At 40.4% G+C, this 25,199-nt stretch overlaps 1 protein-coding gene across 1 annotated transcript; it reads right to left on the reverse strand.

The window, feature by feature from the left end:
* Positions 1-334: 334 nt before the first annotated feature.
* On the reverse strand, positions 335-24,474 carry cygb2 (cytoglobin 2). Its single transcript, XM_062998126.1, has 4 exons — positions 24,289-24,474; positions 15,891-16,249; positions 3,403-3,634; positions 335-584 (listed from the first exon to the last, which is right to left on the reverse strand). Exons 1-4 carry the CDS (start codon positions 24,472-24,474, stop codon positions 420-422), a joined length of 942 nt encoding a protein of 313 aa, XP_062854196.1. The 3' UTR covers positions 335-419.
* Positions 24,475-25,199: the final 725 nt, after the last annotated feature.

Here is a 25,199-nt window from a genome sequence, read left to right on the forward strand (position 1 = left end):
GTCTACAAGTGGTAAAATAACCAATGATAGTAAGTGTGTGGGGTGGCATGGTAGCACAGTGAGTAGCGCTGTTGCCTTACAGCAAAAAGGGCCTGGGTGCGAGTCCTTTCTGTGTGGAGTTTGCATGTTTTCACCATGTCCATGTGGGTTTCCTCTGTGTTCTCTGCTTTCCTTCCATAGTTCAAAGACATTCAGTCCAAATCAGCCCAATCGGAGTCACTAAAATTGCCCTAAGTGTGAATGTGTGTGTGTCTCTGCCCTTTGATGGACTGGCGACCTATCTTGGGTGTTTCCTGTTTTTCGCCCAAAAGAGCAGACCAACTGTGATCCCGACCAAGATAAAACGGCAGTAAAACAAACAATGAATAAATAAAGCTTCTCTTTAGAATGTGTAGATGGAAATGCACTTTCTTGGTTCTTTAGACAGCTGAGCTGGACAGTTTGACCCAGCCCACCTCTTGGTATGCTCCAGTGATGTGCCAGTAAAGCAGTGCCATGAGTTTGGTCCAGGCAGTCTGTACCTCAGTGGTGAAACAGTCACCCAAGTCCTCAGACAGGACCTCCAGAATCACACCACTCAGAATCTGAAACAGAAAGTGGAAAAAAGAAGATAAATTGTCTTAATCATATTGTAGAGTTTTAAAGCTTGGAATTTTCACTTACAACTTTTTAAAAAAAATAAGCAAAATAAATAAAGACTTTTTTGAAAAGCACTATTAAACCTAAAGTGCTGCACATACAGTAAAAAAAACTACAGAAACAGATACATTATGAAAATAAAAACGAGATACAAAGAACAGTGATCTCTAACAGTCGATTTTCCTCAAGGTCTGGGAGAAAACACAAATCTTAAACAATGCCAGTTTACATTAATAGGAAATGTATTGTATGCAATCCTTGAACAGCCCAAAACAGGTCTGCATAAATTAGAAGCTTCAGTCACACAGATGTTTCTGTCTACATTAAAGCAAGCTTGACATCAAACATAAAGACAGCCATGCAGAAAAGGAAATTAGCATGGACTTTTCTTGCACAACAGCCTCTTAGCCTGTGGTGATGTTTGACTTTATAAAGTGACAACTGTGATTAAATTATAGTATATCTTACCATCCAGACATTTTTTTTCCTTTTTAATCACGGTTACAGTCCAGACATTATCAAAGAGACAGCTGTTCTAGGTATTTGGTTCTTAAGGACAATACGTTTATCCAGATTATCTAAAAAACGAAACTTTTTAAAAGTAAATGCAGGGGGCACGGTGGCTCGCGGACAGCAAGAAGGTCCTGGGTTTGATTCCCAGGAGGAGCATTCCGGGTCCTTTCTATGTGGAGTTGTGTGGACTGTGTTTGACATTAAATTTGTGAACTGATGAATCTTGAGTAACGAGTAATTACCTGTCCTGTCATGAATGTAACCAAACTGTGTAAAACATGACATTAAAATTCTAATAAATAAATAAATTAATAATTCCTAATCAACTATCTGAGATCTGTACAGAGCTTCCTAGTTTATAGATTATGGCTAATTGTGATAAATATAATTAAACTAGCCCTAATTCTATGAACACAAGGAAATCTGCAGCTCAAACAAGAATTAAGAATCCATGTCACATTAATTAACCTTCATAAAACCCTCAATAGGCTTCAACAATAAACTTTTAGAAGAACCTAAATTGAAGGAAATTGTTTTGATCCAATTAAAACAGCAGATGCAAGAATTCTTGTAATCTCAAAACTGCTATAACATACAGTGTATCACAAAAGTGAGTACACCCCTCACATTTCTGCAAATATTTTATTATATCTTTTCATGAGACAACACTATAGAAATAAAACTTGGATATAACTTAGAGTAGTCAGTGTACAACTTGTATAGCAGTGTAGATTTACTGTCTTCTGAAAATAACTCAACACACAGCCATTAATGTCTAAATGGCTGGCAACATAAGTGAGTACACCCCACAGTGAACATGTCCAAATTGTGCCCAAAGTGTCAATATTTTGTGTGACCACCATTATTATCCAGCACTGCCTTAACCCTCCTGGGCATGGAATTCACCAGAGCTGCACTGGTTGCTACTGGAATCCTCTTCCACTCCTCCATGATGACATCACGGAGCTGGTGGATGTTAGACACCTTGAACTCCTCCACCTTCCACTTGAGGATGCGCCACAGGTGCTCAATTGGGTTTAGTCCATCACCTTTACCTTCAGCTTCCTCAGCAAGGCAGTTGTCATCTTGGAGGTTGTGTTTGGGGTCGTTATCCTGTTGGAAAACTGCCATGAGGCCCAGTTTTCGAAGGGAGGGGATCATGCTCTGTTTCAGAATGTCACAGTACATGTTGGAATTCATGTTTCCCTCAATGAACCGCAGCTCCCCAGTGCCAGCAACACTCATGCAGCCCCAGACCATGATGCTACCACCACCATGCTTGACTGTAGGCAAGATACAGTTGTCTTGGTACTTCTCACCAGGGCGCCGCCACACATGCTGGACACCATCTGAGCCAAACAAGTTTATCTTGGTCTCGTCAGACCACAGGGCATTCCAGTAATCCATGTTCTTGGACTGCTTGTCTTCAGAAAACTGTTTGCGGGCTTTCTTGTGCGTCAGCTTCCTTCTGGGATGACGACCATGCAGACCGAGTCGATGCAGTGTGCGGCGTATGGTCTGAGCACTGACAGGCTGACCTCCCACGTCTTCAACCTCTGCAGCAATGCTGGCAGCACTCATGTGTCTATTTTTTAAAGCCAACCTCTGGATATGACGCCGAACACGTGGACTCGACTTCTTTGGTCGACCCTGGCGAAGCCTGTTCCGAGTGGAACCTGTCCTGGAAAACCGCTGTATGACCTTGGCCACCATGCTGTAGCTCAGTTTCAGGGTGTTAGCAATCTTCTTATAGCCCAGGCCATCTTTGTGGAGAGCAACAATTCTATTTCTCACATCCTCAGAGAGTTCTTTGCCATGAGGTGCCATGTTGAATATCCAGTGGCCAGTATGAGAGAATTGTACCCAAAACACCAAATTTAACAGCCCTGCTCCCCATTTACACCTGGGACCTTGACACATGACACCAGGGAGGGACATCGACACATTTGGGCACAATTTGAACATGTTCACTGTGGGGTGTACTCACTTATGTTGCAGCTATTTAGACATTAATGGCTGTGTGTTGAGTTATTTTCAGAAGACAGTAAATCTACACTGCTATACAAGCTGTACACTGACTACTCTAAGTTATATCCAAGTTTCATGTCTATAGTGTTGTCCCATGAAAAGATATAATGAAATATTTGCAGAAATGTGAGGGGTGTACTCACTTTCGTGATACACTGTACATTCACTTATAGGTGTATGTTAACTTTTGCCTACGACAGGAACTTTAAATTAATATCTTACCTTAAAGTACATGGGCTCCACTTTGTGTTTGACAGCGTGAGCTTTGCCTACCAGCTCCAGCACAGACGACACTTTTTCTGAGTCATGGAGGTTCTCCACTACTGTGTTGATGGCGTTCATGACGCGACATGCGTGCTTCCTCAGCTGGGAGCTTTTCTCCATCTCCTCAGGGTCATCCATGTCACGAAACTGACTAAAGTACTGCTTCGCTGATGGAAAGTTCACAAAGAACCTGAAGAGGAAAAGACAACAGATTTAATTTATCTTGTCTTTCTAGCAGAATGGAAATCGGAAAAGGATTAACTAATATTTGGCTAGTCCTTTATTAATAGGTTTAATATTAATTAATATTATATATACGTACACACATATGTCTACATTTATCAAGGGATCTTTAAAAACTTTTATATTTTGGCTGGAAACAGTGAGGGCGAGAGGAGTAGTAATTGGTTGTGTCTGAGAGACTGAGAGATGCTTATAGTCCGGATTTAGCACCATCTGATTTCCACCTTTTTGGACCACTTAAAGAAGCTTTAAGGGGAAGAAAATGTTCATGTGATGATGATGTGAAAGCAGTGGCGCATCAGTGGCTACACGCTCAACCAAAAACATTATTCCTGATGGCTTTAGTTTGTAAGATGCTGGAAAAAATGCATCGGAAGGTGACTATGTAGAAAAGTGATGTCATTTGTTTTTAAAAATATATATAAATCGTTTTCAAAAGTGTGAAAACTTTTTGAAGAACCCTTCAAACAGGAATCAGGAAACTGGAACCAGGAAGCACACATAGAACTAGGCTGAACTATCTTATGTCAGTAAGTACATAAAAAATTCTGTCGCATAAGATGTAAAGGGAATGTAAACTTTTGAGCTTAGCCATAATCTAGGCCATGCTGTGCAAAGGATTTAGATCTGCTTTCTGAAGGAGGAAATGTGGAATGGTACCAAAGTACCAGAGGCAAATATAAACTAATTAATATGCATGCACGGTTCGGATGGACGGAAAAAGATGGCAGAGAGAAAGACCACTCAGTCTGAGAAAGTGCGGGTATAAGAGAGGTAAAGAGGGGTAGAAGAAACAGAAAGATAAAGGGCAAAGTGCTGAATGATCGCACTGCATATCTAAAGTGGATTTGCTGCTCGGATGAGAGGGATGTCATTAAACCACAGCAGGGAAAATGAGAGGCAGGTGCAGAAAGACAGAAAGAAAGAAAAAACAGAGAGAGAGAGAGACATGAAACTGCCAACATTTCACTCTGTCTTTCTGCCTGCCAGAATGCCTTAGCCTTGATTATGAACATCCCATAATAAGCACGGCGAGCGGGAACTGAACTAATAAAGCACAAATTGTGTATCCCTGTTTCTCTGCCAGATTTAGCATGGTGCGTTCTGGTTTTTTTTTTGGATTTACGTTCATCATGCTAATTATTCTGCTCTTATCAAAAGGAGACAGGAATCAGCAGGAAGCAGACGCAGAACTAGTCTCTCTATTAGAACCAATTTATATCAACAGTGACTTTTGAAGACCTATTCCCTGCGTATTACTCAGGGATTAAACGCTTTCAAGTTGTTTACATGAAAGACTCTCTGACAAAATGAAATCCTACAGGAATGTTTACGTTTATACCAACTGTGCCAACGCTTAAGCCTTTCAACCTGTCTCCTGTAAATGGAGTTTACACGAACCTCTAACTGAACTCTTTTCCTGAAACACTGTTTATGTGGGAAGTTATTTAAGTGTCATCTTAACATGCCTGCTCTTCAGAAAGCTTAATGAGCCCCAAGTGATCCACTTCCAGGATTCACTTCACCATGCCATGCCATGCCAGGTTCACGTGTTCAAGCTTAAATGACCGATACAGGAAAAAGTCCATGAATCTAAATGACAGGTTTATAAAGCTTTGATGAATCCATAAATCAGTTCTGTTTAAAAACATTCAACTCAAAAACTGACTTAAATAAATAATCTGTGACCAAAAGTATATGGATGTCTGACCATAAGCTTATTAAACATCCTCCTTTTAGGGAAAGGCTTTACACAAAAGTTTGGAGAGTGTCTGTGGAAATTTGTGCCTATTAACATTTGTGTAGTCGGAATGTCAAAATAACCCAGAATACCTATTTGATAATCCATGTGGAAATGGATTGGTGAGAACATATAAAACTCCTTAAATGCAATAAACAAAGATGAAGATCTGATCTTACCCATTTGCCAAAGACCCACAATGATGTGTTGTCCATTTATTGTTTAAAGAGCTGTGATACTCAAAATCCAACCTGTGTGCAAACATGTGTGCTAAGCTAAGCTAGTTCATACTTACATTTATATTTTCAACATTTAGCAGACACTTTTATCCAAAGCGACTTCCAGTACTGTGACAGTATATTGTCTAAGCAATTGAAGATTAAGGGCCTTGCTCAAGGGCCCAACAGCAGCAACCTGGCAATGGTGGGGCTTGAAACAGTGACTTTTCAATTACTAGTCCCGTACCTAACCCGATAGGCTACAACTGCCTTTTTAATTTTAGTATTGAATAGTGGTAATAATATTTAGGTATATTTGTCTACTTTTAAATATAGTGTTAGAAATGAAATGAACATGTCTAGGTGATAAACTTCTGTGGGAGCTCTGGTTTCCTCCCACAGTACAAAGACATGTAAGTTAGGTGAACTGAAGATACAAAATTGTCCATCATGGTGTTTGACATTGAACTTGAACTGATGAATCTTGTGTAACCAGTAATTACCTGTCATGCCATGAATGTAACCAAAGTGTGTAAAACATGACGCTGAAATTCTAATAAATACTAAAATAATAAAGGTAGATGCTAAAGGCAAATAATATGAACACTGTTTGCTTGTGTTATGGATTAAACTCCACCAGTGTTTAAAAGTGGGTTTTCAAAAGCATGTGGGTAAGTCCTTGCTTGAAGTTGTTCAAGATCCTTAATTAAAGTGCAAAACTTTGATGAATTTTAAAACTCACGTTGTTTTCATTTAAGACTAAAGCACTGTTGTAAGGTCATGTTAACACTTTTGTCTTTTATTGCTTTAGTAATATAGAACATCATGTGCATCCCTCATAATAACTTTTCCAAATATGAGCGATCTTCAAAAAGTTTCTGCACTTTTATATATTATTTATATATTTTGGTAATGGTGAGGGTGGGAGGAGTAGTAATTGGTTGTGTCTGAGAGACTGAGAGAGAGCTTATAGTCCAGATTTAGCACCATCTGATTTTCACCTTTTTGGATGCTCAAAAAAGCTTTAAGGAGAAAAAGATTTTCGTGTGATAATGATGTGAAAGCAGTGGTGCATCAGTGGCTACGCGCTCAATCAAAAACCTTTTTTTGCTGATGGCATTAAAAAGTTGGTAGACGCTGGGAAAAATGCATCGGAATGTGACTAGGTAGAAAAGTGATGTCATAACTCTTTAAAATTCTTAATAAATAGAGTTAGAAAAGTGCAAAAACTTTTTAAAGAACCCTCGTATAATAAATATTTCTCCCCAAAGATGGCAAAGAACAGAATTTTCAGTTTTGTTCTCATGGGTTTTATTGCCGCAAGTGGTCTAATTGCATTTACATGCTTTGATGACCAGCAGTTCAGTCACTTGTATGAACATAATGAGTTCTTATATTTGGTTCTTTTCATTTGTGCATTTTCAATTTAGGCACATTTTCACTATTAGGCACATGTCTAATCATTTAACGTGTGTTAATGTTTTTTTATATAATTGATGCTTTTCAGAAAAGAAAATTAACAGGAAACGTTTGGCAGGTTAGTCATTTTGGGTTTTTTTTAAATATGAGAAATGGGAGCACAGTTCCCTACAGGCTGCTAAAATGCTTCACAGCAGCAAACTGAGCAGCACAGTAATTTAGATGATTACATTAGGAGCACATTTTTTCCAAAACCCAGTCACAGAATGCATCAAATGAACAAAATGACTTTCTACGATTTGAATTATTCATCCGCAAGTCTATTGTTTTGTTTTAGGTCCTATTACATACATTTGGTTGAACTTATCAACATCTTCAAGAAAGACGTTGTGACTTTGCATGTACATTTACATTTTAATTTACTCCACTTATCCAGAGCGACTTACAGAAGTGCTTCCATAGTAAACATTACCTTACTCTAGTTTAAGTAGACAACAGTCCAATAATATAAATCTGCTGAAACCTAGTCTGAATTCCAAAAGCAAGGCTGTTGGGGCAGCAAAGAGGTCTGACTCCATATTAATGACCATATTTTTGTTTAATTTCTGTAGGGTTTTCCTGATGCGTGGTCAGTGGATGGCACTTCAAATGAGTAAAACTAAACATTTTAATAAAAAAAAAACTTTCATTATTATTATTTTTATCCAGAGAAATCCATATACTTCCTATAAAGCTAAAAAGTTATTGTACAGTATGTAAAAAATATATATGTTTCCTACAGCATGGTGTTAAAATTCATAGCTATAAGGAGTGGGTGTATATATGAGTGCGATGCATGAAAAGCCTGCTGTCTGGACCGACGTGTTTCTGTAGTAACCACCCACGCTTGATGGTACAGATACTTTAGGCTGTGGCTAGATTCAGTGCTTTCAAAAATGCCTTATGCCTACATTACAAACCAAACAGATTTATTGCTATACAGGTACAACTTACATATACTGCACTCCGTACACTTGCTTATTGGTGTAATTATCCAATCAGGCATTCAAGAGCTTCAGTTAATGTTCATAATGATTCATTTCAGTCTTGACAGACAAATACAGCAAAAACTGACTGTAACATCTGTATATCATATATTATTTAATTCATAGTTAGCTATAAATTAGCAATTTTAAGTTATACTGGGTAACCTTTACACACTGTACTTTCAAATTACTGTTGTTGACTGACAGGAGTGGAACCCAGGGGTCTTGTGTCGTTAAAGCCCACTCACATCAGGACTAGATGTGCATTCTGCCTAACTGTTTTTTTCTTTTATTCTAATGTTTGATATGAACATTAATTAAAGCTCTTAGCTTATGTCTGTATGAATTAATGTCTGTATGAATTGTGCTACTGCCACATGACTGGCTAATTGGATAATTACACGACTAAGCAGGTTAAATAGATGTAGAATAGCAAGTATGCTATTAAGTGTGTGTGTTTGTGTGTGTAAAATTTAATAGGCATGGTGATTCATTTAAACTGAGATGAGCATTAAATTATTCATTCACTCTTCTTTGATGAGCTTTATTTTGTGCAGGGTCAGAGTTGGTCAGATGTCTATTCTGCAAAAGCTTGGTACATGTTGAGAACACCAGACCATTTCAGGGCATCGTACACTCAGTTATTTACTTGCATATTTTTTAGGAACTGTAAAGAAACCACCAAACATGGCTCAGACAGTTAATTAGAGCAGGGCTTAAAACCTGTGTAGCAAGGGCTACAGCACCAACCCTAAAATAACCTTTTATTTGTCCTTCTAGATTATTAAGTATTAAGACATATAACCACTTATACTCCCTTTTTAACTCACAAAGAGCTAATACAGTGATCAGCCATAACATTAAAACCACCTCCTTGTTTCTACACAAATTGTCCATTTTATCAGCTCCACTTACCATATAGAAGCCCTTTGTAGTTCTACAATTACTGACTGTAGTTCATCTGTTTCTCTGCATGCTTTGTTAGCCACCTTTCATGCTGTTCTTCAATGGTCAGGACTCTCCCAGAAACACTACAGAGTAGCTATTATTTGGGTGGTGGATCATTCTCAGCACTGCAGTGACACTGACATGGTGGTGGTGTGTTAGTGTGTGTTGTGCTGGTATGAGTGGATCAGACACAGCAATGCTGATGGAGTTTTTAAACACCTCACTGTCACTGCTGCACTGAGAATAGTCCACCAACCAAAAATATATCCAGCCAACAGCGCCCCGTGGGCAGCGTCCTGTGACCACTGATGAAGGTCTGATGAAGATGACCAACTCAAACAGCATCAATAGATGAGTGATCATCTCTGACTTTACATCTACAAGGTGGAGCAATAAGGTAGGTGTGTCTAATAGAATAGACAGTAAGTGGACACGGTATTTAAAAACTCCAGCAGCGCTGCTGTGTCTGATCCACTCATACCAGCACAACACACACTAACACACCACCACCATGTCAGAGTCACTGCAGTGCTGAGAATGATCCACCATATAATAATACCTGCTCTGTAGTGGTCCTGGGAGAGTCCTGACCATTGAAGAACAGCATGAAAGGAGGCTAACAAAGCATGCAGAGAAACAGATGGACTACAGTCAGTAATTGTAGAACAACAAATTGCTCGTATATGGTAAGTGAGCTGATAAAATGGACAGTGAGTATAGAAACAAGGAGGTTGTTTTAATGTTATGGCTGATTGATGTAAGCTACAACATGGACAACAACATGTTTAACTACTATTGTTCACCATAGATCACCCACAGAAAACCCAAATAATAGATCTCATATAGTTTGATAACAGTTAAAAAGAAGACGATTAAAAGTTGTTTTTTTTTTACATTTAAAGTACTTTAAAGTTTTAAGTTTAGTACTGGTCAAATTATGAGTTAATAAAATACATTTGATCTATTATATTATATTATATACTGGCGGTTCCACTCATGTTAGCAGTGAAGGGGGCGGCACGGTGGCTCAGTGGGTAGCACTGTCGCCTCACAGCAAGAAGGTCCTGGGTTCGACCCCCAGGTGGGACGGTCCGGGTCCTTTCTGTGTGGAGTTTGCATGTTCTCCCTGTGTCTGCGTGGGTTTCCTCCAGGAGCTCCGGTTTCCTTCCACAGTCCAAAGACATGCAAGCAAGGTGAATTGGAAATATAAAATTGTCCATGACTGTGTTTGACAATAAACTTGTAAACTTGTGTGACAAATAACTACCATTTCTGTCATGAATGTAACCAAAGTGTGTAAAACATGATGTAAAAATCCAAATAAATAAATAAATAGCAGTGAAGGCAAATCAAAGCCTTGAACAATGATATATTTTTGTATTCATTTATTAGGATTTTAACGTCATGTTTTACACACTTTGGTTACATTCATGACAGAAACAGTAGTTACAAGATTGATCATTTCACAAGTTTTAATGTTAATTTGTCTCCAATTTACCTCACTTGCATGTCTTTGGACTGCGGGAGGAAACCCACACAGACACGGGGAAAACATGCAAACTCTACACATGGGGATCGAACCCAGGACCTTTTTGCTGTAAGGCGACAGTGCTACCCACTGAGCCACCGTGCCACCCGAAAACGATATATTTCAACACCTCCCTCTCGAGGGAAAGCACATCCATGGTACCATTCCAGATGCCTGGAGACACCATAAACACAAACACATTATGATTTAACACACCAGATCAAAACACCTCTGATGGTGCCAACGCAGACTACTGCCATGCACAGATAAGACACACAAGACACAGTGAAGAGACCACAAGGATTTGCTTATCACCTCTAATCCAAAATCACACCATTGTTCCTGACAGTTGTCCTGGCAACCCAAAGATTTCTATTTTAACAAGTCCTCTGTGTTTTACTCATTTAGAATGGATGTATGTGTGTTTTTAATGTCCAGTGGTGTTATCACCCTCCAGACCATAATACACAGGATCTTCAATAAGTTTCTACACTTTTATATTTTGATTGAAAACGGTGAGGGAGGGAGGAGTAGTAATTGGTCGTGTCTGAGAGACTGAGAGAGACGCTTATAGTCCGGATTTAACAAAATCTGATTTCCACCTTTTTGGACGCTCAAAGAAGCTTTAAGGGAAAGAAGATTTTCATGTGATGATGTGAAAGCAGTGGTGCATCAGTGACTACACACTCAACCAAAAAATTTTTTTGCTGATGCCATTAAAAAGTTGGTACGACGCTGGGAAAAATGCATCGGAAAGTGACTGTAGAAAAGTGATGTCATTTGTTTTTGAAATTCTTAATAAATAGAGTTAAATAAAAGTGCGGAAACTTAAAGAACTCTTGTATATTATTTTAGAGGAGTAAACCAACTTTTATTTATTTCTTTTCACTAGCCGCTTAATCCTGGTCAGTATTTTGATATCTCCAGTCCACCCAGGTATACACTCTGGACAGGGTGGCAGTACTTTACATCTCACACCTAGAGGCAACTATTGTATGTTTTGAGAGGAGTACCCAGAGGAAACTCACATGAACATGGAATGAACATGTCAAACTACTAACAGACAGTGACTGGAGTGACTTTGGTGCCAAATAAACTGGGTAGGCAATTGCCACAGGAATACTACATGACCAAATTAATAAACCAAGTGTTATGTTTGGTGGGGGAGTAATAGTGGTCTTGTATTGTTGCTGTAGTCAGAGACTATTAGTTTTAGACAAGGGTACAACATTAAACAAAAGTAAAATTCTATAGAATTGTGTACTTCCAACCTTTTGGCAGTGTAGGAAAACCAGTTTCTGTTTTACTTTGGTAATGCTGCTGTGCAATAAAATGAGGTCCATAAAGGACTGGTTTGACTATGGTGTAGAATAACTTGAGAACTGACCTCATCCTAATTCATCACTGTTGGAATTAATTGGAACACCAATTGTGAGCTCTTACTTAGGCCAACAGCAGTCAGAACACAGCAGGACTTGCTAACTGGAAGAGAATCTCCATAATCATATTCCAAAATTACTTTAAAACCTTTACTGAAAAGTGGAGGCTGTTATAGCACCAAAAGAAACGTTCCTATATAAATGCACGTTTTTGAAAATTGAAATTCTCATATAGATTTGACTTTTGAAAAGTAGTATTTTTTTTCTTTCTCAACTTTAGTTCTGACTTTTGATTACATGTGGTTCCTGTGTTGGAAAACAATCATGCATTGTGTCTTCCCTCTACCTACAGCGCAACGTTCAGTCAGACGAGCATTAAAAACAGCGTGAGACATGATGAGTTTTTGGCATGGCACTCCACGCTACCCGAAATTGTGTGGAAATTTTCTCTAGAGAGCTGAGAGAAAATGTGTGATGGCACATCCCTCTTTGACGGGCACATTTTTTTCCTGATTAAACTATTTCAGGAAGCTATACTGCAAGGGAAAACTTGCATGCTTCGTTTTTAATACTGTACCTCTATTAGTTTGGGAGTTCTTACACTCTAAAATAGACAAAGTATAAATTCAAAATGATTTTGGATATAGAATTGTACCTTATTGTACTGTTGAAGCTTTAATGATTTTTAAAGGTAGACCATTTGCACTTTCCCAGCTAAAGTTTTAAAAATATATTTTAATGGTTTCATCGCACTGACAAAATAATGGCAGATAGTGCATTATTTTATTAATTTATATGGCTGAAGATTTATTTTTGGATAATAATTTATTTTGTTTATTTATTTATTTATTTTTTCCCCAGTTTTTTCCCCCTAATCTAGTCGTGTCTAATTACCCTGATTGCGTCCTCTATGCTGATTCGACCCTTCACCGCTGACTGAGGATGCCTCTCAACTGACATACGCCCCCTCCGGCAAGTACAGTCATTTTTCACCTGCACAAGTCAAGTTCATACACTTGACGGGCACTGTGTATGGAGGGCCTCACCCCCATCAGCATTATTCCTCAGCCCTGTGCAAGCGCCATCAGTCAGCCAGAAGGGGCCGCAGTTGCACCAGTTATGAGGACCTATGATCCGACTTTCTTACCCTCTAACCCTGAACAACAGCCAATCGTTGTTCATGCTGCCGCCCAGCCTAGTCGGAAAGGCAGAGCTGAGGTTCGATACGATGTATTCAAAACCCCAACGCTGGTGCGCTAGCGTACTTTACTGCTGCGCCACCTGCTATTTTAATTATATGTGCAAATGTATCTGTGCCCAAAATGCATCTACAGTGTATCACGAAAGTGAGTACACCCCTCACATTTCTGCAAATATTTCATTATATCTTTTCATGGGACAACACTATAGACATGAAACTTGGATATAACTAAGAGTAGTCAGTGTACAACTTGTATAGCAGTGTAGATTTACTGTCTTCTGAAAATAACTCAACACACAGCCATTAATGTCTAAATAGCTGGCAACATAAGTGAGTACACCCCACAGTGAACATGTCCAAATTGTGCCTAAAGTGTCAATATTTTGTGTGACCACCATTATTATCACTGCCTTAACCCTCCTGGGCATGGAATTCACCAGAGCTGCACAGGTTGCTACTGGAATCCTCTTCCACTCCTCCGTGATGACATCACGGAGCTGGTGGATGTTAGACACCTTAAACTCCTCCACCTTCCACTTGAGGATGCGCCACAGGTGCTCAATTGGGTTTAGTCCATCACCTTTACCTTCAGCTTCCTCAGCAAGGCAGTTGTCATCTTGGAGGTTGTGTTTGGGGTCGTTATCCTGTTGGAAAACTGCCATGAGGCCCAGTTTTCGAAGGGAGGGGATCATGCTCTGTTTCAGAATGTCACAGTACATGTTGGAATTCATGTTTCCCTCAATGAACTGCAGCTCCCCAGTGCCAGCAACACTCATGCAGCCCAAGACCATGATGCTACCACCACCATGCTTGACTGTAGGCAAGATACAGTTGTCTTGGTACTTCTCACCAGGGCGCCGCCACACATGCTGGACACCATCTGAGCCAAACAAGTTTATCTTGGTCTCGTCAGACCACAGGGCATTCCAGTAATCCATGTTCTTGGACTGCTTGTCTTCAGCAAACTGTTTGCTGGCTTTCTTGTGCGTCAGCTTCCTTCTGGGATGACGACCATGCAGACCGAGTTGATGCAGTGTGCGGCGTATGGTCTGAGCACTGACAGGCTGACCTCCCACGTCTTCAACCTCTGCAGCAATGCTGGCAGCACTCATGTGTCTATTTTTTAAAGCCAACCTCTGGATATGACGCCGAACACGTGGACTCAACTTCTTTGGTCGACCCTGGCGAAGCCTGTTCCGAGTGGAACCTGTCCTGGAAAACCGCTGTATGACCTTGGCCACCATGCTGTAGCTCAGTTTCAGGGTGTTAGCAATCTTCTTATAGCCCAGGCCATCTTTGTGGAGAGCAACAATTATATTTCTCACATCCTCAGAGAGTTCTTTGCCATGAGGTGCCATGTTGAATATCCAGTGGCCAGTATGAGAAAATTGTACCCAAAACACCAAATTTAACAGCCCTGCTCCCCATTTACACCTGGGACCTTGACACATGACACCAGGGAGGGACAACGACACATTTGGGCACAATTTGGACATGTTCACTGTGGGGTGTACTCACTTATGTTGCCAGCTATTTAGACATTAATGGCTGTGTGTTGAGTTATTTTCAGAAGACAGTAAATCTACACTGCTATACAAGCTGTACACTGACTACTCTAAGTTATATCCAAGTTTCATGTCTATAGTGTTGTCCCATGAAAAGATATAATGAAATATTTGCAGAAATGTGAGGGGTGTACTCACTTTCGTGATACACTGTATACATACAACAATTGGCTCAACCGAGGGGTGAGGATGCCGGAGAGTATTCCTCATAACTGCTGTAATTACGACCTCTGCTGGCTGAGGCACTTGCACACAGACAGGGGATAATATAGATCAGTGCATGACTCTCTATGCACGATTCATATATTCACATAAACTCGCCTCATGCAGGTAAAAGAAAAATGGTTGGCTACCGCACACGTGTCAGAGGGCATGTGGATCTTAATTTAATCTACAAAAGTAGCATGAAAAGATTTCCGATGTTTTTACTGCACTTTATTTTAGTTTGATAGCAACACATTTAGGATTTGATGTCTGCAACACACTCCAAAAAAGTTGGGACAGAGGCATGCTGAAAAAAACATGAACTTCCCGGGAAAAGACATAACCTTGACCACATGTGTCAATCAAAATCCCAATATACACCCCCTGAGATTTTTGATACCGCGACAGATGTTGGTTTTGCATCTTTGGATGGTTCCTTTCATTTTTGGCAAGTTGTCTAAGGGTTTAAAGGTAACACACTTTCAACAGTGGTTTCAAAGCGTCTTTTAACAATATTTTGTACAGTAAATGGTAAAAAATAGCTCTCTCATATGTTTGGTACAAAGTGTTACCGACCCATCATTGCTTATAATAGAAGAGCCTTTGATGGATCCTCCTTTTAAACACAATCATAATTCCTTCACTTTACCAGTTCACCTTCTTATTGTGGAATGTTTCAGAACATTGTAACTTTTTACTCTTTTTTTTCCCATTAAATTCTACATATGTTTACAAAATTCAATGAAGTTGATAAGTGAAAAACATTTTTCAAACCTTTTCTTTCTGCTTTTGTCAGTTAAATAAAGATTTAGGAAAATTAACAAATCACAGATTCTTCTTTTTACTGCATTTTACAAAACGTCCCAACTGTGTAAAAGCCTTAGTTGTAAGAGAACATTTGTGTGACAGGTGTGTGACAGATGTTTGAGGAACAGGTGCGTGTGTGTGAGACGGATGTTTGAAAGGTGGGCGTACCTGATTAGCACGGCCACGCCCACGTCCTCACAGCTCCCATACACACGTGCCCAGGTGTTCTGCACGATGGCGCGCTCCATGCTACTTAATGGCTCGGCCCGCTCCCGTTGTTCCGGCTGGTCCAGGTCACGCTCCGACTCCATGCTGCACACGCACCACGGTGTGGTGGCCAGTGAAGGGGAGCAGAGGAGGGCTGCTTGGGGTGGTGGAGAGGGGCAGATGAGTGGGACAGGGGGAGGAGAAGAGCGGCGGAGGGGGCAACAGAAGCGCAGGGCGAGAGAGCAGAGAGCGTTGAGCCACCCCGCTCTCAGCCCTCGCCCCTCGCGACCCCCACGGGGAGGCAGTGTGCCCTCCGGGTCCTACTCACAAGTACACCCTGGCACTCACACTTGTACACTGGCACTCAAACACTCATGGGTATTTGCTATAAAGTCCTGTATGTCTGTCTGTCTGTCTGTCTTGTGGTCTGTCTGTCTGTCTGTGTATCCTGTTCTTGCTGATGCTCTGTTATGCTGTCCTCTCTCTGTTCCTTGTGCTCCGCTCACACGTCTGCTCTCGCGCAGATGTTGTTGCCTCTCTGAAGTTGAAGCTGCAGAGAGGAACTGAAATATGGAGGAGGAGGAGGAGAAAGATGGAGATGAGTGGGCGTGCAAGAGAGAAATAGTGTGTGTGTGTGAGAGAGAGAGATGGTAGGATGAGAATTCCTATGTTACTAATGAATCTTTTTTCCTCTGTTCTTTGTCATGAATATTTTTTCACTCTTTCATCATCAGTACAACACATTTTTCAGGGAAACTGGAAAATACTGCACAATACTGCTGAGCATCTTACTTCATGGAAAAAGTCACAATGGAAAATGAAGAGGACACAGAGGTGCACATGTGAATACTTAATCGCATGTGTCATGGCTGTAATTACAAATCATGCTTCAAGTCAGCCTTCTGTCAGGAGCCAAAGTTGCACAGGTGATGCCAACACTTCCAACACACACTCTATGCCAGATATATAGTGTAAAAAAATCCACTTGCCTGTAGGTACAAAAGGTTATCAGATGCTGGTGGGACCAGTTTGATAAGTAGCAAACTGGATCACCCAGCAAGATGTTGGGGTGAATTAATGGGTGTGTTCCAAAACCTAGTGAGCTCTTTACATAGAAAGCATTTTACGTCATCCTACGCATGCTCCCGACAAGGAGGCTGTTCGAATTCTTAGATTACTTAAAATGCTGTCTAATAAGACACCTTAAATCTGAACGGTATTTTGACAGAATAACGAGGGAGCATCCAATGCTACAATCCCAGCATTCAGTGCGGCACAACTTTTCTCACAGAAAAATAAAAAATATGGCAGACGGTGCAGAGAAAGGAACGGAGTTATTTTCAAACGTAAATAAATTATTATTGATTTTTAATTTGTATAAACGTGTACAAGTGTCATTTATTTGCAAATTCAGGCTTGTCAGCGAATTTAACCGTTTTCGGTACACGCAGGGCGATGTTAGTTGACATGTTAGCTCGTTGTGCCACCCCATCCCATTGGTTTGAATGGCATGAGGCTAACTGCGTTAGCTTAGTAAGCGAAAACTGATGGAATCGCTGTCTAAGTAGTGCGTTCCAATAATCTGCCTTATAAGTCAATGACTTATTAGAATCCTCTCTACTAAGGCAGCTGCCTATGTAGGCAGATAGACAGCAAGGCAGCTCACTAGGTTTTCAAACACACTCATTCTAAGCAAAATAAGTTATTAGAAAGATGCGCTGCTATCAGAGCATCTTTTGCTGGAAAGTCGGTGGTTATTTCATTAAGGCCTCATTCTGTATGCACTACAAGAGCATGGCTTCATAGACACAGACTGCATGTGCTTGACTGGCCTGACTGCAGTCCAGATCTGTCTTCTATTGTAAATGTATAGTGCAGCATAAAGTGAAGAATCAGACAGTGGCGACTACAGACTGTTGAGTAGCTGAAGTCTCGTAACAAGCAAGAATGGAAAAAATTTGCACTCACAAAACTGCAACAATTAGTGTCCTTAGTTCCCTAACTATTTAAAATATCATAAATAGAAAAGCTGATGGTGTGAACACAGTGTGAATGTGTTGCAGGCATTACATTTGTGGCTGAATGTGGTTCTGGTCAAAATTTACCAACGAGTTTAACTACCGGCTGAAGTTTTACAGGTTAGTCAAGTCCTAGTGGATAAAAACCAAAGAGTCCAGTCAGATTTGTTTTTCACAATCAGGAAACTGATCAGACTGCTGTGAACAAAAAAAACGTTTAGTGAGCTAATGCTACCAGAAAGCACACAAACGGGGTAATAAATTAACAGGTAAGTGTTATATGACACGCCGAACCCTAATCTATTTTCTGTGTACAGAAGGTCATACTTGGAAATGAGAACATATTCCAGCTACCCCTGTTAGTCACCACAGTACACAGAACACAGCACATTTAGAATTAAAGAACTGAGCATACCTGTTTAACTGCACACATAGAAATTAATTTAGTCTCAACTCACAAATCAGTGGCTGGTGGGGCTGTGCTTTAATTATTTATTATTGTGGGATATGTAATTATTGATATAGTTTTGGTATAGTTTTATGCATATTGTGGACGACCCTGGTCAAATTCCATGTTCCCGTATATTTAAAATCCATCCACAATAAATAGAAATTGTGCATTCTAATGTAACAAGGTTGATAAAAAAGATAACTGTTATATTTACATTTGTTTTTGTAGAATATTTATTTACTGATTCCACTAAGAGATCAAAATATGGCATTTGATTACTGGTCAATTTAAATTAAAACATTGGCAGTGCACAACATGAACCCCCACCCAAAGTACAATGAATTGGGGTTAATTTACAAATCAGTGACCTGTGGTTCAATTTCTGTTCTCTTAATTAAACCTTATATATATATTTAAGGTTTTAATTCATTCACAGTTTCAAAAGTCAAACAATGCCGTTATGGACCTCACTTTCCCCAAACTGTTGCCACAAAGTTGAAAGAAGCACTGTCGCCTCACAGCAAGAAGGTCCTGGGTTCGATCCCCAGGTGGGGCAGTCCGGGTCCTTTCTGTGTGGAGTTTGCATGTTCTCCCCGTGTTTGCGTGGGTTTCCTCTGGGAGCTCCGGTTTCCTCCCCCAGTCCAAAGACATGCAAGTGAGTAAATATAAACTTATTAAGTAAATATAAACATTTAATTGTTACTAGGTTGTTATGGTATAAATAAAAAAAAATCTCAAATAAAGGGGGCATATTTATTTAAAAAATCATAAATTTTAAGTATTTAGCTCATCACACCATCCTGTTGTACAATATTTTTATAGCAGCATGCACAGTAATGATCAGTTTAACTGGTGTGTATGAATAAAGCTTTACATGACAGGATTTTATTTCAACGCAGTTAAAAAGCAGTAGCAGACATTCATATCCAGCAGCATAAACAGTTCCTGTCCACTGTTTGGTTGGCATGGTGTTTTATTATTAGAGTCCAGCAGTCTGGCAAACAAGAGTCAGTGCCATCTCTGGGGAAAATTTCAATTGCCGTGCATAGATGTGCATGAGCTTCGGCTTGTGTGTCTTCTGTGCTTGTCTAGGTATGTTCTTTCCATATTTGCATCTCTGTGGGAGTTGAGGGTTATTAAATTGTAAATTCAAATGACAGGAAGTTGTGTGTGTAAGCGATAGTTATAAAAGTGCATTTGCATGCAGGTTCTCTTTAATATAGTCACTACTTCAAGTAGAATTCCGAAATGTGTCTTTTATGCTAATAATTCAGCTCTTGTACTGCCTTAAGTGTTCAGGAATGTGCCATTTATGTTCATGTGTTTCATCTTTTTACTTTCTACTAAGAGAAAAAAATATTATGGGTTAAAATATGCATATAGCAAATCTTCATTTATAATTCCTTGTGTGTGATTACAATTAACAACAGTTGTGATTTCTCTGTGCCCATATTAGCAGGTGTAGATTGACTATCTGTATTAACATTGCTCACAAGTGTGAGGTACTTAGAACAGTGTCTCTTTGCCAAGGTAAGGAAGAAAATTAGTCCAGATAGTCAGGCCTGTTAAGAAAAAAAATATGCTGGTTTACCGGTGTCACTGTTCGCAGTCAAGTGAGCATCACGTCACCATCGGTTTTAAAGAGTGTCATGCAAGAAATAAGAAGAATGCCTTAATTTGTCTATGTGCATATACACATGTACAGTACAGTGAAATTATTTTTCTGCATTTCCTACTTTTTGTGCCCCTGGAGCAGACAGGGTTGAGGGCTTTTCTTAAGGGCCCAACAGTGGCTGCATAGCAGAGGCAGGATTTGAACCAACAATCTTCCACTTGATAGCCCAAAACTCTACCCACTAGGCTACTACTGTCCCACTAGGCTACCATAAGCCCCTGCTCCAGTTTTTTCTTTGTCCAAGTGTTAAGCCCCAAAGCTCAGTTTAGCTTCAAGGTGCCAGTTTTGTAGGAAAGTGTTTTTGCCCTGCTGCCTCTACTTCCATAGTAATGTCAAGCTTGCTAGACTCGGGGCTGTGACATCTGTGTTTCAGCTTTTTTAAATTTATGGCAGACATTTATGTTGTTTTTCCAGCCATTCAGGCAAATTTTTCATAAGGTGACAGTTTGGGACTTTGTAATGACTGAAGTCTACATAATAGAACTTTCTACACCACTAAATCAATCGACTAAATGGCATATTTTGTCATATTTTAAAAAACTTAACATAATAAAATGTACCTAACCCCCCAACTGTTTTCTCCCCAGTATACTTGTATCCAATTTGTAATGGGGCAGGTCGCCAGATGGAACCCAGTACTTGCAGGATGTTTAATCAATGCAAAACAATACTGTAGCCACATAAGAACAACATACAAAATGGTCAAACTAAAAGTTTCAAAAGAAAACCAAATTAAAATCTGCAGGCCGAAGTGTAGAGAGGACAGGAAAAGAGTAGACAGAGAAATGGTCGTCACAAATGTAACAGCTACTCAGTCCACCAGTGTGTGACAAGCCAAGTTCTTTTAAAACGAATAAAGAGAGAAAACGTATTAAAAGCCAGCAGCATCTATAAAATATTCTGAGAAGAAGTGGAGCAGCAACTCCACCAACTCTATCTCAGTTTGTGTCCAGCGTGAAATTATTTGGTGTTGCATCCTCTGAACGAAAAAGCAGACCAGCCTGAGCTGAGCCTGGCATCTCAGTGATAGTAGTGCAGGACACACAGAGAAACCCTGAGGCCACTATTATAAAAAGGAACTACTCCAGCTGCAGCAAATTACTGTCTAATGAAGCACAGAGACTGCTGATTAAAGGAAATGACCCTGTCAGGAATCTGCGCCTGCTGGTCATTTAGGGCATGGCAGTTGAGCCTTATTTTTTAATCTGTGCCCTCCTGCTGGTGAGCCTGTTACACAATTTCTCCAGATGGCCTTTTGCCTGCTTCAAGACACACGTGACTCTATCAACCGCTTCTTTTCACCTGCTCTGGTCCCACACAGCGGAGTACACATGATTTATCATCACTTATGCAGGCACCTCACCCAGAGGCTGTAATTGTAGCATCAACAGTGAACGCCTGCTCGACCATTTTCCTCCCACAGTGCTTGTTCAGAGGGTGTTATATATTCCATACATGTCTGTGAATTTTATTAGGTAATTATGTGTGCTTTGCCTCTCCAAAAATACTTTTCAAAATGCTATCACATGCCTAAGTGCTTGTCGCAAACCCCATGATGATGAGCCCTCACTGTTGTTTTAGTTGTCAATCAAATCTGCAGGAGGTTCAAACCCATCCAGCACTAGGTCTCTGAACCTTTTTGTTTTTTCTAGATTGTCTCAGTTGCACAAAGATTCATACTGGTTAAGCTAATATTACATTGCAACATGACTTTATATCAATAACATTTTTCTCCTGTTCTGTTTATAAACCAGGAGTTGAAAGACATCTCTTTTACAGGTTTCATATCTTAATTAAAGCAGTTCTAGATGGACATGTTCATGATGCTCAATTAAATTTTTAATACATATACAGTGAACTATTTAACTACTTTTGTTTTTTATTTCATGTTCACGTTTTAACACTGCTTTATCCCGTTATCCACTAGGGGCAAGACAATAACACACTCTGGACTGGACAGAAATCCTTGTACATCCCCTCCTCAGACATAGTGAATCATGTGTGTATGTAGGCACCTGACCACACCACTGGGGATTTGAACCCTGTATCCCTAGAGTAATTTATGGCTTGCACCACCTGAGCACCCTTACTTTTGTTTTTGTTAGTTAATATAGTTCCAGTGCATTTATTAATTTAAATAAATAATGTATTTTACTTGTGTATAGTGTAAAAATACCACAGATAGCTTATAGTTGGCTTTCTACAAAATATTGGAGTGTTTGTGGGAATTTGTGCCCATTCAGTAAAAACAGCAATTGTGATGTTGGTGGTGGATGGTGGCATGGAAGAAAAGGGCTAGGATAGCTCGCAGTTGACGTTCCCATGTTTCCAAAAAGTGTTTTAGTGGGTTGTGGCCGGATAGGGGTCTCTCTCTGTAGGACTAGTGCAAACCGACCTCTGCTGGCTGATTAGAGGCGCCTACACAAAGATGAGGAAAGATTGCTCTTAGGGTGTGTCTCCCCGTACACAACGCTAGGTGGCACAACACTCATCAATGTGTGGGTGATAAGATGCATACGGCTTGCTGCCCACATGTCGGAGGGGGCGTGTGTTAGCTTTGATCTCCTTGGTCAGAGCAGGGATTGGCATAGGCGGAGAGGAAGCATGATGCAATTGGGCAATTGGACGCGCTAAAGGGGGAGAAAAAGGGGAGAAAATGCATTAAAAAATTTTACATTTGGCAGGATGGCAGCATGGGCCCGACGGACACCTGCAGTGGATGAAAGGTTTGATTTGGAGAAAGAGGGGGCATCAATAACCATGCAATTATGTTAATAAACTTAATAAATAAGCAGCTACTTACTAACAAATTCATTAATGGTCAGATAATCTTTCAATTTAGCATTTATTCATTTCATGTTCAGCATACGCTTTTATCCAAAGCGACTTACAATACTACGACAGTATAGAGTCTAGGCAATTGAGGGTTAAGGACCTTGATCAAGGGCCCAACAGTGGCAACCTGGCAGTGGTGGGGTTTGAACCAACAACCTTTTGCTTACTAGTCCAGTACCTTAACTGCTAGGCTACAACTACCCATTTTTTAGCCCTAAACAATAATAATAACAAATAAAATAGTCCATCAGTAGAGCTATTTAGACAAAATGCATCTTACCCGGTCTTTACCTGACGGACTTTTTGCTTTAGCTGCAGTTTTGTGTTTTGCTGAACTGGCACCTTTATTTGACACCAACACATACTGTACATGCCAGCTTTGCAGGTCATGAATTCTGCTTCCCAAGGATACCAACCAAGACAATTCATCTGTAATTTCTGTAATTCCTCTGTAAATTTTTATTTGCGCTTGGGCATTTTCAAGAGAAGTTTAAGATCCTTAAAGAGAAAGGTTAAATTGGTGCAAAAACACACAAAGAATACCGCACACAGGCTACAAAAGCCTTTTAGGTCCAAAAAAGCGGACATGTCTGGGTAAAAGAATTTGGAATTGTGTGGTACTGCTTCTCATCAAAAAGCACATTTATGGACCATGCTTTGTGCACAGGGGCATATCTATGCTGCGTCAGACAAATGCCACTATGTTAGAAGCATATATTTAATTTGATATAATTGAGTTAATACACCTTTTAGCAATGGATATGGCAAACAACGCATAAGCTCAATTATTAAAAGGGTTGTCCACATTTTATGGCCATATGGTGTATCACTGCAGTGGTATAACTACTTATAGGCTTCCTAAAAACCTAATGGTGGTTACATTTATGGATTTTTTTATTCTGGAATGCCCAGTGTGGTTGACCCATCCAGTTCCCCTTGCACTTCTAAAAAGGAGCTGCCAGGACAGTCGGATCTTAACCAGAAAACCCCAGGTTAGCAACATGGCTCATATCTGGTTTGATCCTCTATTGCCATCTTGTGGTCATTCACTCATTGATCAGCAGTATGGTGGCCAGAAGTTGAGCTACACGTCAGAGAGCAGTCGGTACTGCTGACAGGACGTGTGCGGTGACCTCAGCAGTTTGTGTGCATCAGCTGACGCTCTTTAACACCGGAAGACATGCAGAGGAAGGTGGAGGCGCAGATTAGCGAAGGTAAATCATTAAACGCTCACATCTCACAAAGCTACACGCTCAGATGGGTCTCCATACGTGTTAATGAGCTAACGGCTACGTCCAGCGCGCTCTCCTCCTAGCGTGTCTCTAACGGTCGCTCCTTATTGGTCGCCATGGTTACACCTCAGTTCTCATACTATACTACCGTACTAAGCAGTATACCGCCGCTGGAGTTGTTAAGTATACTATGTAGTAAGCTAGTGTGAAAGATGAGGCGTTGGGATTGCTGGCTCATCATGGACAGATGTGCGGTTGCGTAGTAACGGGACGGCACGCGCACGTGGATCAGGTGCCTGCATTCCCACGCCTCGCGCAACAGCGTGTCCGTCATACTTATTATTTAGTATAACATATTGATACATTTTCATTATTCTGGTAGGGGTTGTGGTGGGTCCGTATTTGGAACATGGCAGGAACACACACACATAAGGCCCCATTCCATCGTAAGGCACTCCACAGTCCCGCTCTTAAGTGCAACCAATCCACCTTCTGCATGTTATTAGGACGTAAAAAGGAACCAGAGTTGCTAAAACTTCTCCACAGATTGCTGATGTCCCGAGGACCTGGATAAGATTTTCACATATGGGTTCTTTTTGTGCAGAGTTTAGTATGTTCTCCCTATTTCCTGGGGTGCTATGTTCAGTATTTGCAAATTGTAAATTCGGATTGTTAAGTGTTGCAGGTTTGTCCAGTATTACTACTGCCTACTATCTCTACAGAGTTTTTGGCATGTCCTTGGAGCCCTGGTGACCAGAGTTTGGCATGTTCTTCCAGTGGCATGTTCTTCCAGTGTGCTGGGTAGTTTGGGGTCCTAAGTTTCCAGGTACTTCTGTATATGGTTTGGCATGTTCTTTTAATGCACCTAGCGACAAGGGTACGATATTTGCCCCTGGTTACTCTCTGTAGAGTTTGGCATGTTCTTCTAGAGCTATAGAGTCCTGGTGGTCCTGGATTAATCCTTCCTTCATTTGCTTTAGTGTTCAGGGACCCAGATTTAATTCTGGTCTTCAGTCACTGAGTTTAGCACGTTCTTTGCATGTTCTGACAGAGGATCAG

The sequence above is a fragment of the Trichomycterus rosablanca genome, chromosome 6 (assembly GCF_030014385.1).
Source record: "Trichomycterus rosablanca isolate fTriRos1 chromosome 6, fTriRos1.hap1, whole genome shotgun sequence".
Classification (NCBI taxonomy): Eukaryota; Metazoa; Chordata; class Actinopteri; order Siluriformes; family Trichomycteridae; genus Trichomycterus; species Trichomycterus rosablanca.